Genomic DNA, 17,260 nt, shown 5'->3' with positions numbered 1-17,260 from the left:
TCTTCCCTTATGGTTTCATGTCTCCTCAAGATTGACTTGATATCCAGGGGCGTTTCCCCCCACCCTTACAAAATGCTGAAAAAGAGCTACACTACTTCCTGAAGTGTAAAACTAGTGTCATAAGAATCATAGAGTTGGAAGGGACCACAATGGTCATCTAATCCATTTCCCTGCAATGCAAGAATATGCATCTCTCCCATACAGGAATCGAACATTGGTGTTGCCAACACCACAGCCTTATTTATGTCTAAATCCTCTGCTTCATTTTCTGGGTATTCCTGTAGATCCAGAATGAGGAGCCTTTCCCCTCCTCCCCCTCCCAGCCCGGGGGGCTGTATTTTCCTCAGGGTCATCCTTCTGTGGGCCAAGGCAAAAAGTGGGTGGAGCACTCAATGTTACTTTTCCAATCTCATACAATGATCTCCATTCCAGCCATGAAAGAAACCAGAGCTTTCTGCACATGCACATCTCGTTCAAGTAAACATTCCAGCTGTGCAGAATCACTCAAAGAGGTCATGGAGCAGGGCCTGGAGAGAGTTGTAGGGGCCAGATAGAAAGATGTGGGGGACCCACATCCAGTTCATGGCCCTAAGGTCCCCCACCCCTGCTAGATTAAACAAGCCATCGTGTCCCATTCCTTTCTCACCCAAAGGAAATGAATTAAATGCTTCTCAGAGGCAACGGAAAGACTTGTTGCTCCACTAATTCCTGTCATCTTACTAACAACAAAAACAAACTAACAGATTAATCTTCCAGAGGTGTGCTATGTCAAAAACCTTGACAATGTTTTGATACTATTGAGATATGTAGATGGGTTAGATCACTCCTCTATTAAACTTGAGTGCTTTGCTTATATACTAAAGAGGTGGGTATCTAAATCACGTGTTGGCAGGTTGCACTCAATAAAAGAAAAAGAAGCTTTCAACAATTTTTTTTTTCAAGCAGCTTTCTGCGGTGGGCAAGAGATTCCACATTTTCAAAGGCTGAAATATCCATTCACATTTTGGAAGGTCTGGTCTCTTTCATTTCTCTCTCCCCACCCCCCTTGCAACAAACTGATGCCGTTATTGTTGCCATGGTGAATAAATGAATGCTGCATGATGCCATGAAGAAAAGTCATCATTGACGTCTTTGCAGCTTCCACCTGGTCCACCCCCACACCAGCTCAATGGTGAAAGCTAATTAAAAGAGCAGGAGACACCTTTTTGCAGGCCACTTGCTGTTTTTTGAGTCTGTCTGTCAGGAGCCTGGCACTGCCCAGTGAATTGATCAGAACTGCTGGAGAATATTGCAATTGTCTCTCAAAATAGAACATATTGACATACCAAATGTTAGAGATGTACATGTGGAAAATAAAACTTTACTGTGTTACCTAGATTTTAAATAGGTTACTACTATTGCTTCCAAGTCTATAGATAACTATTACTTGTTAGGTTTCTGTCTAAAGTAATTCCTCCCTGTCACTTTTCTGAAAAGCAGCATTTAAGTTGTTGCTGTGTGTATGTATCTTTTTGTTTTGTATTCTGGGGTCTGCGGCATCTTTTAATCTAAATGGAAGATGCTGCACTTAGTGTCCCTTGACATAATGAAACTAAATTTTTAACTTGGATGTATACTCTGTGGCCTGGCAGGCAGGGAGGAAGGGGCCAATGAGGAGCATTAAATAGAAGAGTCCTAAATTAAAACTCTAAATTATTGATGACTTGTAAATGGAATACATCATCTGGGCAGAGGGTGGGCGGGTGTTTTTGTGTGTGCGGAATCTTCAGGAAGGAAAGAAATGGTTTATTCTGCTGTGTTCCCTCTTAGTGATCCTCTTGCATGCAGCCCACCAAGCACTGTGGGAGTTCGTGAAATGCGCTCACCAAAAAAGCCATTGAAATCGATGAGGTCATGCAGCTGTGCGGGGTGAGGGGCTTGGTGGGCTGCGTGAGCACCTGAGGAGCTGGGAGGTAAACTAAGGAACTGGTAAAACAGCTCACTCGTTGTAGGTTTAAAATTCTAACTGTTCTTAATTTCTAGCGTGGTTGATGAAAACTATGCAGACTGGTGTATATAAATGCTAAGATATAAATGCGAAGATAATGGCCTTCATGTCAGAGGTCTTAATGCATTTTTTATGTGAAATGTTTAAAGTGTACTGTGGTCTAACCTTTTATCATATGGGCAGTGGCGGTGGTAATTTTCTGTCTCTCCCATGCGATTTAATACCAGCCTCTACAAGTGTGTTTCATCCTATGGCTGAAACTACTCATATGTCTTTCTCCATTGTATTTTGCTATAGGGGCACAGCTAGTGATGAAATGTGCAATTTCTACATTATGTATTACATGGAAGCCAAACATGCAGTCTCATACAAGACTTGTACAAGGAACATAAACCCAGGGATGTTCAAAAACATACCACAGGAGGCAAACATTCCCATTCCAGTCAAGCCTGATATGACCATGGTCCATGGGCATCATGAAGGTATGTTTTTTTTGTTTTTTTAAATTCATTGATAATATTAATGGAGACAAAATGGTATGGTTGAGCAAAAGGGCCCTTGCATAGAAACTGACCAAACAAATAGACATAGATTTAAGTATTGCATTCCTGAGAGCTGGATTGGTGAATCTTGTTCACCCCGAGGGTCACACCCGCTTCTAGGCCATCTTCCAAGGTGGTGGGTGGAGCCTGAGGCCAGAGTGGGTGGAGCAACAGATGCAATTTTTACCTTTGTATAATAGACTAGTTTCTATCCACACACATCTCTATCTATCCAAACAAGGTGTGAAGCTGGACGAGTTAAGGGGTGTGGCCTGGGTAAATCTCCAGGGGGCTGTTGCGTAAGTGGACCTTGATCCCTGCACACATGCCCCGCTTTGCGTTACATCAAATTCCACACATAGTCTCTTGAGGCATATGCCACCAAAGCAATTTCCATGCTCCTGGGAAACTTTCTCTTAATTCTTTAAAACTAAACTATGTTCTATTGAAACAGGCCAGTATCAGAAACCATAGTTTGAGCTTGGCTTGTTGCAATAAACTATAATTTAAACCAGGCACCCCCAAACTGCAGACCTCCAGATGTTTTGGCCTACAACTCCCATGATCCCTAGCTAACAGGACCTGTGCTCGGGGAAGATGGGAATTGTAGTCCAAAACATCTGGAGGGCCGAAGTTTGGGGATGCCTGATTTAAACTAAACACGGTGGCCCAGTTCATAACCAGGATATGGATGCTTCCAATGTCCTCCTTGCAGCCATGTCAGAGAGTCAGGGATCAGAAAGTAACTCATATCCTGCTCCAGCCTATTGCTGTAAGGAAGATTTTTGCTTGGTGAATCTGGTCTCCTTGCACTTCATTTGGGTGATAAAAGCAACTGCAAAATCCTCACGTTAGTTCCCTCAGTTCACTACTGTTGGCTTGTGTGCTCACAAACTTCCCCCTGTGAATCATAAAAGACTAAATGATCAGACAGCCTATGTGCATGTGTAGACTGAACAGTACATAGGAGCCAAATCGTACATAGGAGCAAACACGGGTCTAGGGCCGTGGGAGCTTTAGTCCCCCATAAAATATTTGAGGGGGCCAGGGCCCCTAAAAGTTGATGGGCTCTGCCATTTAAATGGTTTGTGTACCTCGTCATGTGATAGATTATGTGGAGCATGACTTACCTGGGCCCCCACAATATTTTACTCACTTTGGCTCCGCTGGAGCAGTAGACTATGTTAAATGAAGCTGTGCATTTATATCAGAAAATAAATTGTTGGATTGTACTGACTCCTTGCAATTAATCTGAGTTACAAAAGCCAGTATGTATATATGTGCAGGTATCTGAATTCTATTAACTTCTCTGTTAGCTTTTCGATTTCTTTCTTAGATCATTAGATTTCCTCCTTTCTTTTTTCAGAAGCTAAAAGTGGAGATACAGTTTCTGTTATGCAACAGCCAAAAAGAGATGAGGAGGAGGTTTTAGACCAGGGTATGTATAATACTGGTTTCATAAAATAGATTTCAAAAATGTTTCAAATAGTAGTGATAATTGCATTCTTTGTATTGATATTTATCAAAATAGTGATAGCTGTTCAACAACTAGCATTTAAATCATCCCTACCATTGCATTGCTGCTCCTTGCATAATTATTCAAGAGGAAATAGTCAATTACTGGTCCCTAACCTTGCAGGTAAACTCATTAGTACAGTTTAATCTCATTTGATTTTCTTGTTCACATATAAATTTGCTTAATACAATTGTCATTTGTTTGTGTACTATATTGGGCTAGTAGGGTTTAGAAATGCAAATGATGAATTAAATGGTGTATAAACATTTTCAATAAATATGGAGGGTTCTTCCTGGAAGAAAAAAAGAGAGATTTTTTAGCTTTAATTCTTGATTATATGTGAAAAATATTAAATACTTATTTTGTTGGAGTTTTGTAATGTAATGACCATTTTCAGTTTGACCCACTCATGGACAGAAGGAAGCATCTTAATGTGCAAAGAATTATCCCTGTGCTTTAATATTAACATGTAAGGAGATGTGGAATGGATGCTAGTCCTTCTTTGTTGCATTTTAATACTGTATATATACAAAATGTATGTAACTGTATGCATACAGGCCTACAAACACTTTATTATGTCTCACAAGGCCATTGGGATGTTGTTATGGCTGAATCTTTCAGGATAACATTATCTAAGGTTGTATCATGGGCGTACCCAGGATCAAAGCACACCAGCCACACACCCCAGCCACCCGATTGGCTAGCTGGCAATGACGTGGCCAGGATCCCCCCAGGAGGCATGGTCAATGTGCATGCCCCCCAGAGAAAAGGGGGCCGTTTGCAAGGCAGCACACGGAGCCACCCGTGCTTGCACTCCTGCCTCGCCCACTCCTTGAATGGCAGCGGTGACTAAAAAGAGGCAGCAGCAGCAGCGAAGCTGCCTCCGTTGAAGGAAACCTGGACCTGGGCTAACTTCATACATGCAAATGAAGTGCCGTGGAGCATTGTGGGGCAGCACTTTCTGTGCTGTGCTCGCTGTGACTTGAGAGAGTGTGGGCTGAAGTTAGCCCAGGTCCAGGTCCAGGTTTTTTTCATCGGAGGCAGCTTCACTGCCGTTTCGCTTCAGCCAAGCAGGCTGAGGCAGAGCACAGCAGGCAGCACCCCTGCCTGTCTTCTCCAGCTGCCCTTCTTCTAGGGGAGGGCAGCTGCCCCCCCTGCCCCATGCTGAGTACACCCATGGGTTGTATCCAACAAAGTCATCCTGTTAGCATAAAGACTTCTGCCTGTGCAGTAGAATTTCCTATCTCTGCACAGTTCTCTGAATCTACTCCAGAGGACTGGGGGGCAGGGAACTCAGAAGAAATTTCGAGGTGGGTACAGAGGGAGCTGAGAATGAGAGGAAGTTCTGTTGTGGAGATCTGTGCTAATGAAACCACTCTGGCTTGATACAACCCCTAGTTTGTAGATTAAAAAAAATTATCAATCTCAAGCCATTAACTTGACTTTTAAGTTTTTAGATGAGCCATGAAATGCCCATTTATTTTTGTTTGACTTTTTAAAGAACTCATTCTAAAGCTGCAATCTCAAGCCTTCTGTTTTACTGTCTTTGCACATGCACCACTTTGTAAGCCAAATAGTGGAGTTAAATAATTGAAAGAGCCTTGCATCTAAATTAGTAGTCTCTTCAGCATTGCTGTTAAGCGGGGTGTATTTAATTCACCCAATTTTTGCAGATGGAGAATCAAGACTGAGAGAATGGCTGCTCCGAGTCTGATTCCATGGTTGAGCTGCATTTTGAATAGCAACATTTCCACATATCCAAATATGTGGAAGAATTGCTAGGTTTAATCTTGCAATTCAAATATTTAAGATTGATTTAAATTTTACACACCTATTCCTCTGAAGCGACTTCTGTGGATTTGAAGAGGATCTTGCTTGACAACTGTCAAGCTTAGCGATCCCTGATTAATCTGGATGGTACTCATTCTGGGTTAACTAGTGATATATGTAATGATTTAACATGATGGTTCGGAAGCGTTTTTTAATCACTGAAACACTTACTGTATTCTGCTTTGTCGATTGTAACTTGTCTTGTAAAAACATCCTCCAAATAGAAGCTGCAGTACAGCTTTGTTTAATAACAAATCTCTACTTGGTGTGTATGTGTGTATATATATCTCTAACATGTTTCTATGGAAACAGGTTCTTTAGCTTTTGTTGGTCAAGAAAGAAATCAAACCTCTTTAAGAATGAGTGGGAGTTTCTGTAATTTTAACAGGTTCATTTAAATTCTCATACACCATTTTTTTCCTTGCTGACTTTAATTGCGGTAGTTCCAGCTAATACAAGTTTTAATTGCTGAAAGAATTAAAACCAATTCAAGGAATGGTTCTGGGTGGTTAATCATTAAGGTGTCCTTTTAAAGTTATTAATGTCTGTGACCAATACATTTTCCTAAATGATGAGTAAAGTGCTCGATAATGGATTGCTTTTAAATTTTGTATTGACAATGAATCTCCTTAGATTCCAGCTTTTATAATTTCTTCCTCCCTCCTTATTGTCCAGTTGGGCTACATTCTTGTATTCATTCTCCTTCAAAAATTGTGTGAGGTAGGTCACTGCTGTTCTCCATCATGGGGGACTGAAATGAATCATTCTTTATAGTCATAAAAGGAGTGTTGTGACTAAGCTGGGAGTCGGGTTGAGGTCTAAACTGTTTTGTGCCATGTGGAGCTTGAAAAATGTATTTGTATTAAACAATATAGCTACTTACATGTAACTGAAACACTGGTTCTGGAAGACAAATGGCCTTGGGCACAATGGTGATGTGAAGCTATATTCTTACAAAAACTGAGAAAACATATCCAAACTTAGTTGGATTAAGAGGGAATTGTAGCATTAGTTTGGGGGCTATGGGTTTCTGAAAGCTTGTGTAACCAACTTATTCTGAAAGAAATATTTAAGAAACTGTTATCTTACTGGTATATTAAACACCCCATTTTCCTCTCCTCACTGTACAGCTTCGGTCTGATTTTTGCATTACTGAAGTAAAGTCTGCATTTGGTAAACAAGCCTTGGAGCTGCTTTTTTTAATCACCAAGGAATCTACTTCATCATCCCCGGATGAAACTTCATATTCTATTTTTTCAGTGTAGGAGGAGTGGGTTGTATATGTAGTTCTCAATGAGAAGTCGAGATTGCCACAGCGCCAGAGTGCCTAAGGGTTGAAGCAATGCAAAATCAGCTGTTTTAAAGTGCCCATACAAAAAACAGTGAGATATCTAAACAAAAGAAATATTTTCCTCTTGAGATATTTCTGTTCTGCCATTTGGATGAGTTCAGTGACAGAACTGAGAACATATAGCAATAATATCAGAAAGGTGTTGAAGGATATAAATAAATGAGAGAGTTGTTTAATCTCTTTTGGTATTATTTATCATTTAAATGTATTATCGGTCACAAGCCTTCTTTAGGTAGCAAAGAATAACATTTTTTTAAAAAAAACACTCTGTGAAAAAGTTATAGATAAAAGCAGTTGGCAAACCCACTTCAGTAGCAACATCAAATTCCATTAAAAGCTAGGGGGTACAGGGAGAGGCAGATTTCCAAAAAAATAGCAAGGAGAGAGAAGATGGCCTTAATAGCAAGGAGAGACAAGATGGTCTTAAACGAGCAATGCAAAGAAATAGAGGATAACAACATAATGGGAAAAACCAGAGATTTGTTCAAGAAAATTGGAGATATGAAAGGAACATTTCGTACAAAGATTACCATAATAAAGGACAAAAGTGGAAAGGACCTAACAGAAGCTGAAGAGATCAAGAAGAGGTGGCAAGAATACACAGAGGAATTATACCAGAAAGATATGGATGTCTCCTACACCCTAGGTAGTGTGGTTGCTGACCTTGAGTCAGACATCCTGGAGAGTGAAGTCAAATGGGCCTTAGAAAAGCACTGCTAATAACAAGGCTAGTGGAAGTGAAGATATTCCAGCTGAACTATTTAAAAATTTAAAATATGATGCTGTTAAGGTGCTACACTCAATATGCCAGCAAGTTTGGAAAACTCAGCAGTGGCCAGAGGATTGGAGAAGATCAGTCTACATCCCAATCCCAAAGAAAGGCAGTGCCAAAGAATGCTCCAACTACCGCACAATTGCGCTCATTTCATACGCTAGCAAGGTTATGCTTAAAATTCTACAAGGCAGGCTTCAGCAGTATGTGGACCAAGAACTCTCAGAAGTGCAAACTAGATTTTGAAGGGGCAGAGGAACCAGAGACCAAATTGCAAACATGTGCTGGATTATGAAGAAAGCTAGAGAGTTCCAGAAAAACATCTACTTCTGCTTCATTGACTACGCAAAAGTATTTGACTGTGTCAACCACAGCAAACTATGGCAAGTTCTTAAAGAAATGGGAGTGCCTGATCACCTCATCTGTCTCCTGAGAAATCTATGTGGGACAAGAAGCTACAGTTAGAACTGGATATGGAATAACTGATTGGTTCAAAATTGGGAAAGGAGTACGGCAAGGCTGTATATTGTCTCCCTGCTTATTTCACTTATATGCAGAATTCATTATGTGAAAGGCTGGACTGGATGAATCCCAAACTGGAATTAAGATTGCTGGAAGAAGTATCAATAACCTCAGATATGCTGATGACACAACCTGGAAGGACAGATCCTGAAGTTGAGGCTCCAATAATTTGGCCACCTCATGAGAAGAGAAGACTCCCTGGAAAAGACCCTGATGCTGGGAAAGATGGAGGGCACAAGGAGAAGGGGACGGCAGAGGACAAGATGGTTGGACAGTGTCCTCGAAGCCACCAACATGAGTCTGACCAAACTGCGGGAGGCAGTGGAAGACAGGAGTGCCTGGCATGCAACAGCAGCAGTGTCCCAGGCCTCTCTGCAGGCAGGCTTTATGGCTGTGTTGGTGAGTGCAGGCCCCGCCCCCCGGCCAGGTGGAATTGGCGAAAAGGGAGCGGCCCCCCAGGCACTCACAGGCAGCAGCAGTGTCCCAGGCCTCTCTACAGGCAGGCAGGATTTATGGCTTTGTTGGTGGGTGCAGGCAGTATAAATAATAAATTATAATAATAAATAATAATAAATTGTTTATTATTATTATTATTATTATTATTATTATTATTATTATAGCCCGCCCATCTGGCTGGATTTCCCTAGCCACTCTGAGCAGCTCCCAACCGAATATTAAACCCTTTATCTCAGAGTCATGGCTCTCACTTGCACAAAACAGCTTTGAAATAATAGGAATGTGAGGTGCGTTATCGTTTTGCTGGCTTTTGCAAAAATGATGCCAGAAGGGAAGTTTGCATACATACAGCATGATATGTCGACAGCTGTTTGATTTTCCACCCCCCTCCGCCCATGCCACACCCTTCATACTCCTCATGGATGTTTGGCCAGGTACCGAAGTAGAAGATATAGACACATCACCTACAAAAGGTGCTTAGGTATACAGGAATTCAATTAATCCCTTGTATGAGGAAAGGTATATGTCATAACTTATTTTAAAATGCAGCTGGGATGATGGCGACGGTGGTTGTGCTGTGGTTTTTATAACAGTAGAAAAAGCATCTGATAAGAGTTGACCATAAATGTAGTAGTATGTGGTTGAAGGAAAGCAACATTAAGGATGTTTTATCAAGCATGTTAGTGGGGATGGCTTAACACATTATGTTCAGCTCCAATTTGCTTTGTTCATTTCACCAAAATTGGCCCTATTAACTCTGATAATTATTTTCTGACAGGGGATTTCACTGGGGACATTCCCCTTCCAAAGGCTGAAATTGGAAATTTAGCTGGAACCGTTGAGCCAGGACTGTTTATAAACATGACAGACTCTCTTAGGGTCATTTTGAAAAGACTTAATTCCCCCCCTTGCTGAGTTCTTAAAATTGCATTTTCCGTGAGAGTCCTGAAGCCTTAGCTTACCATTTACGTTTATTATTGCTTTAATGTGAAACTTTCAAGAAGATTTTATGACATGGTTCCATAAATGTATTTTTAAAGAAGTCTAAATAATTGAAATCCTTAACCTTTTAATTCATTATCCTCCCAGTCTAATGGAAATACTTGTGAGCCAGCATATTTGCGGAAGTTAATGGTTGTGTCACCAAGGCGGGAATATTTATTTACGGACTGTTCACAGCCACCAATCCAAAACAGAAAGAAGCATAAAGTGATAAAGGACTAAGCCCTTTCCTCCAGTGCAGAGGTTAAATAGATCATTTGAAGTATTTATATTCCTCCTGCTAACCGAATAGCTCAAGGTGATTTAGGTTATCTTTAATATACAACAGAACAGAGAAGAGTTGTTAGGCACAGATGTGTACAAGCCCCCCCTCCCAGCACTGGATATTCCAGCTACCGCTGAAGCACTGAGCCACTGCAGATCTTCAAGGAAGCAATTGCTTCCTCACCCAGGATGCTTCTTCTGATGTCTCTTGTCGTTTCTGGCACCGGAGGAAGCAAATGCAAGTCTCCCTTAGACCTTATATCAGCCTTTCCCAACTTGATGCCTTCCTATTGGTTTTGGACTACACTACAACTCCCATCAGCCCCAGCCAGCATAGCCAGTGGTCAAGAATGATGGGAGTTGTAGTCCAACACAGCTGAAGGGCACCAGATTGGGAAGGTTTCTTTAGGTGTTCAAGCTGCCACTTGGCTTCTGAGTCTCTGCTCTACAGGGACTCTATTAGAAGAAATTATCTGGTCTGTAAATGGCTGCCAGAGGTGCCAGATGTCAGTCCCTTGCAGGGCAGGGCTCCCTCCCTCAGGCTGCCACTGCAGATGTGCCTTGCAGTTTTGGCTCTTGGTGGCAAGATGCAAATTGGAATAAGATGTAGCACAACTGAACACATGTCCAGCTGCCAACAATTGCTGGCTCTTAACAAAATGGTTGAGTAGAACAATATGTTCCTGATGGCTTGCGCTGACACTGGCCACACATAAAACCTGCAGACGACGAAGAGCTTGTTGCTGCTGCTTTGTAAGCAAGTGCGTTTACATCAGCAACAAATTGGATCTCGTTCAAATCTACCCAGCTAGTTTTAAGTGATGTGTAATGAGTGAATGAATACCTCCCTTTCCTCCTTTTCTTTTGAATTTTCTTCTTTCAGGCTTCTACCAGACCTTGCTTTCTTATTTTATTTATATGTCATATACTCTCATGTGCTTCAACAGTTGTAAGCTGCCCTGCTTTGATAACAGTAATCTTCAGATTCCAAGTGGAAGAGTGTGTGGTGCACATCTGGAGTGCTCAAGTGAAGTATTCTACTGTATCTTCTTTAGTTACGATTGTACTCAAATGGGATAAAAGGGCCTAGATCTAGCAAACCTTGCGCTTGCATCACAGTAGGTGCATATTAGCTATTCTTTCCTGAATTCTGAATGCACATTCTGAATATGTTTGATATGCTTATCATTTCTGAAATAGTTGAATTAACAAAGTTGTCGATCTTCTGACTTTTTTATTTTTTTTAAAAAACACTTTTGATATTCATATTCAATGCACAGGAAACTGACTCAAGTGAAACCAGGCAACATGGGAAATGGGGGGGGGATCCTTCCTGCCAGTCTTTATATATATGATGCAATTTTCTAGCACAGGCAATCTAGCTAACAACACTGGTTGGGAGGGAAAGAATATTGGCTAGGTATAGAACTTTGAATAACATAGATAATGTGTAAACCAGAATGTTAGGAATCTGATATAACTAAAGATATTTAAAAAAGATATGTCAGTTTGATAGTCTTATCAAACATTTCTGTGGGAGAATTTACCAATCTGTAATTTTTCCTCCATTTCCTGGCTAATGCAGTTCCAAAAAGCATACAGTAGGGGAAAACACACAACCACAATTGCAACTGGTTATCTTCCAGATTGTATTAACATTCTGTAGCATCTAGTGAAAAACTGAATACATTTCCTTTCAGACTGGTTTCACTTCTGAATTTCTGCTCCTGTAAATGAAAGGCTATTAGTAGCAAATTTCAGAGGAGGTAAGTATACCAGTGTTCCAATGCTAAAATAATCCTTCCTAAAGTTATGCTTTCCCCACCATGGAAGCCTTCCAGAGGCAAGGGGTCTCATTTGCCTGGGTTCTGAAATGCCTTGTCAAGAAATGGTATTGTTGTGTAAATTTAAGGACTGCAACAGCCTGTGATTTATGTTTTTAAGTTTCTGAGCAGCCAGAAGTTTTGAACCAAGTTGGCTTTTAGGAATAACTTCCTATTTCTGCTTTTTGTCAAGCTCACAACAAAATCTTGCAGTCTGTCTGCCTCCTCTGCCTCTTTCTCTTATCTGTTTTTTTTTTTCTCTTTCTCTCTCTTTTTCTCTGTGCAGGTGATTTCTATTCACTCATTTCCAAGCTGCTAGGAGAAAGGGAAGATGTTGTTCATGTGCACAAGTATAACCCTACAGAAAAGGCAGAATCAGATCTTGTAGCAGAGATTGCTAATGTAGTCCAGAAGAAGGATCTTGCTTGGCCTGATGCCAGAGAGTTTTCCAATAAAGATGAAAGGGCCAATGCCATTCTTGTCAGAGACAGAATCCACAAATTCCACAGATTAGAATCCACCCTGAGGCCACCAGAGAGCAGGCACCTTGCTTTGCAGCCACCTAAACCTGGCAGTGGAAACTGGGAAAAAGAACGTACAGGAGGTGGGTTAGGGTTGTGGTTTTTTTTATTTAAAAATGTTACCATATCCAATATTACAAACTGCCCTGTACATTAGCAAAATTGGAAGAGAACACCAAATGATTTTTTTTATTTTTTTAAAAAAAATGGAGTTGTACATCACGTTCCTCTCTTGCATCAGATGTTCCGATGAAAAATTCATTTTGTTCAACATAATTGTCAGTGATCACTGAAGCATTTCTCACATTATCCTTCCCATTTGTGGCAAAGGTTTAGTAAGTTTTGTTTTATGTGTATGTTAGTTGTCTGCTGTACAGTTTAGTGCTATGTATTTTGTGACAGATTTATTTGATACATTATTGTATTTCATACTTTATTTGTAAAAGGAAAGCCTAATTTAGTATCAGAAGTTTTATTTTTGGTATATAAACAGAAATCCTGAGCTGGAGTTATTTGTTACATTTTTCTAAACTGAGTAATCCAACTTGAACATGGTAAATTCAATTATTTGACTTTGTTTTTCTTACTGTGCAGCTGGTTTTATTACACACTCTCCTGTGAGGGTAGTTATGCCCTCTGTATTTTTCAGTTTGAATGCCTTGTTGACTAGTAACAATATTTTATGTACATTTACATTATATTTTCATTGTGCTTCTCTCTTTCTAAATATGAAACATTACAGTTACTTCTTAAGTTATTTTGTAGAAACAGAGCTGGTATAGGCAATGCTGGCATGGAAATAACTACTCATGCGGTAGTTGTATGAGTCATGAAACATCAGTGGAAGGAATTTAATGACATTGCAGCTCTTTTTTCCTAATAACAAGATTTGTACTGATTCTTTCCCTTTCCCCCAATGGGGGACAAAGAGCTGGAATTCATGCAAATACCTTTGTCCAAGGATATGCTGTTTGTATAAGTAGACCACCCTTATGAGCAACCATTATATAAGTAATTGCAATGACTCAATTCAGACATCATACCTAATAACAGTTTGTACTAACCATAGCTGAAAACCCAAACCATGGTTCAGAACTGTTTGTCTGCACCAGTTCAAGCCATTTTCATAGCACTGTTAACCTGGTGTTAATGTATGCTGTTTTAAATGACCACCAAGCCTTTGGTACACTGTGGAAGTTTAATAAGGTATCTGTGAAATTGCTTGCCTGTTTTTGCTGCTGTTGACAGAGGAGAAAAGAGAGGCAGTGCTTTCGACTGCAAATTTTTACACGCTTATCTGAGAATAAGTCCCATTGAACTCAGTGGGGCTGACCTCTGGGTTAATAGCCATAGGACTGTGCAGACAATTCTTATTTACAATGGGCTGTTTTCTCTGTTCTACAAACAAGCAGCTAACAAAATACTTTATAAATAAATTTGAAACTGAACTCAACTGAATTTAAGCCACAGTGGGTATGTTCCTCTTCCACTATCAGAGACAGTATGCCTCTGAATACCAGTTGCTTGGAATCGCAGTTGGGCAGAGTGCTGTTGTGCCCATGTCCTGCTTGCAAGCTCTCCGCAGGTATCTGCTGACCACTGAGAGAACAGGATGCTAGACTAGAGGGCCATTGGCTGTTCTTGTGTTCTTGTGGGAAAAGTGGTTTTCAGATTTAATAATGCTGGTGAATGCTAGTGGAGTGAACAAAATACTGGCTTTTCTGTCGCATTATTGAAGAATGCTGATTACAGTAAGATATCTCCTCTGTGTGTTTGGAGAGGGGAATATTTCATTGGAAGCTATAAAAGCAATATTTGTGCTAGGACTATTAGAGTAATTCTATAATAGATTTTGCTTTTGGTTTAGAATGTTTTTTCCTTGGTTATGATTATCATCAATCTACCTATCTATTATTTATACCTTTTGCTGTACAAATCCACAGGGCTGAGCAGTAAAGGGTTTATCAAATAATACAGGACTAGAGTTGTGCAAAAAAATCCCCAACCCTAAGAGTTATACAGTATTTAGAAGCTTTATGCGAATTTATATGAAATTATTGCAATTCAAATCAGCTTAATTGTCTAGGTTGACAGACTAGATTCTTTATTAGCCATTATCACCCCACAAATATAGTGCGGAATGATTTTTTTTTGGGGGGGGGTGGGTATAAATGACAAATGGTGTTAATACTATAAATATGCTGAGGTCTCTTATGTGTGTGTTTTCCCCACCTCTGAGAGAAAAGATGGCCAGACTAAACTCAACAGTAAACAATTACAAGGATGATTTATGCTAAATTTGCTTACTTGGAAATAACCCATTCAAATCAGTGGGACTTGCTTCTAAGTAAACATTCATAGATCAGATGTTTGGTATTTGGTCCTCACAGTAATCCTACATTTTATTGGAACTGTATGTCCCAAAAGTAACAGCTTCAGCAAGTCAGTAATTTAACATCTCTTACAGTATCCTAAAATATCCTGTTAGGCAAATCCTAAAGTTGTTGGGAGTTTCATTAAGTAAATAAAAAAGTGACAATGATGACTACTATTACTACTACTACTACTAATAATAATAATTGTGCATAAATAGAAGTGGGTCACAGCACTCACTTCTGACTACATGCTTGGAGTTGGCTTGTAGGTTACATAATATTATATGTATGTAGATATATGTTTTATAAAGCACCTACTGTTTACCAGGTGTTGTACACAGATTAAAGACAAGACAGACTCTTACAATCTAAAATAGATTATACCAAAAGGAAAGGGTATGAGGCGGGGGGGGGGAGAGAAAAACAGAAAATTCAAGCACTAATTATTAAAATTGCAAAGTTCTTATAATGCCCTACATGGATTGAGTTCAGGGGCAGGAGGAGCCAAATGACAACTGATCATTCAGCCAAGCTCATGAAATAGCCTCTCTTGGTCTGGAGAGATGTTGGACACAGGGCTGCCAGAAAGGGGACCGTTCCCTCCGACGCCCGAATTGAGGCGCGCTCCCACCCGTAGGGCCAGGGGGCGACGCTTTGGGGTGCCCAGGCTTTTATGCTGGGCGAGAACCCGGAAGAAGCCATTGCGGGGTTCTGACTCAGACTAGGCAGTCATGTTTGCTGATATCTTTGCACTGTAAATAATATGCCCAATAAAACTCTGAAAGACAAGACGGAGTGGAGCGTCTTTACTCAAGAGTAGCCGCATACGCATTTGACAGATCCCGAAAGCCTTGGTACTCAGATGTTTTGGCTCCCAAATGCTGCAAACCTGGAAGTGACTGTTCCGGTTTGCAAACATTCTTTGGAACCCGAACATCCAACGCAGCTTCTACGGCTTCCAGTTGGCTGCAGGAGCTTCCTGCAGCCAATCAGAAACCACACTTTGGTTTCTGAAAGTTTTGGAAGTCAAACGGACTTCCGGAACAGATTCCATTCAACTTCCAAGGTACAACTGTATGAACACATTGTTAACTATTATATTGCATACAAATATGTTGGTTGGAGCTTGTTTGATTCTATCTTTAGCCATTGAATTATTTACTTACCTAATAATTTGTGTAAACCTTATTCTCCTTTTTCAGATTTAAACATAGAAGAAGTAGTTGATTGGCCTGGAATAAACCTCAAACTTGGGCAGGTTTCTGGGCTGGCTTTGGATTCTAACAGTAACCTGGTCATCTTCCACAGGGGCGATCATGTATGGGATGCAAAGTAAGCAAGCACTCGTAAGCCAAAAAGTATATGTTCTTCAGTGCCTCTGTATGTGTCTCTTATCTCCCCACTCTGTACTGGCTTCCTCTGTGAGGCAAGCAAGATAGCAGTTTTTCCAATAGGCTGGACAATAGTGTCTTGCACGTGGGACGTGGATGGCACTGTGGTCTAAACCACTGAGCCTCTTGGGCTTGCCGATCGGAAGGTTGGCGGTTGGAATCCCCGCGATGGGATGAGCTCCCATTGCTCTGTCCCAGCTCCTGGCAACCTAGCAGATCGAAAGCACGCCAGTGCAAGTAGATAAATAGGTATCGCTGAGGCGGGAAGGTAAACCGTGTTTCCGTCACAGTGTTCCGTTGTGCCAGAATTGGTTTTGTCATGCTGACCACATAACCCAGAAAGCTGTCTGTGGACAAACACTGGTTCCTGAAAGCGAGATGAGCGCCACAACACCATAGTCACCTTTGACTGGACTTAACTGTCCAGGGGTCCCTTACCTTTACCTAGTGTTTTGCATTTCCTGGTTGATTTTAAATTGTATATCAGTAAACTAATTCAAAACTAAGCTTGATCATTCCTTATAGTGTTAATATAATGAAGAACCATGCAAAAGTTGCTCCAGGAACCTGTGTGTTTGGTATAAGGGTGATTTGTCTCAGGGTTACAAGCCTGCCCTAGTGTCTCAAAGAATGGAGGAGCGGCCATTTATCCTAGATTCTCTATCCTAGAATCCTAGGGGGTTGTATTCAACTGTTTTACTCAGCGCAGAACCATTGAAATGAATAGACCTAGCTTAGTCACATTCATTCATTTCAGCTGGTCTACCCTTAGTGATACTTAGTTGAATACCACTCTACTAGTATAAGCTGGTATTGGTAGCAACTGGATGGGATTTATTTAGCCTGTAATCTCCCATCTTGGAGCTGACCTCCTGGCTACAATATCCCATCTAATTTCTGTACTTTTT

The 17,260-nt window shown here is 40.7% G+C and overlaps 1 protein-coding gene across 14 annotated transcripts in view; it reads left to right on the top strand.

Annotated features, from left to right (window-relative positions):
* The window catches only part of PAM (peptidylglycine alpha-amidating monooxygenase), a 123,502-nt gene that overhangs the window by 80,019 nt on the left and 26,223 nt on the right, over nt 1-17,260 (top strand). For 8 of the 14 annotated variants that reach the window (XM_088652845.1, XM_088652842.1, XM_088652843.1 and 5 more), the window contains exons 13-15: nt 2,285-2,469; nt 3,896-3,967; nt 16,164-16,293. In XM_088652845.1, the coding sequence (XP_088508971.1) occupies nt 2,285-2,469; nt 3,896-3,967; nt 16,164-16,293 (387 nt within the window). Of the gene's footprint in view, nt 1-2,284; nt 2,470-3,895; nt 3,968-12,351; nt 12,670-16,163; nt 16,294-17,260 lie in introns of all 14 variants that reach the window. The other 6 variants (XM_088652838.1, XM_035100121.3, XM_088652839.1 and 3 more) reach the window with 1 other exon arrangement.

This window comes from Zootoca vivipara, chromosome 10 (genome assembly GCF_965207765.1).
Source record: "Zootoca vivipara chromosome 10, rZooViv2.hap1.1, whole genome shotgun sequence".
NCBI lineage: Eukaryota > Metazoa > Chordata > Lepidosauria > Squamata > Lacertidae > Zootoca > Zootoca vivipara.
This window is presented reverse-complemented; position numbering and strand designations above follow the sequence as displayed.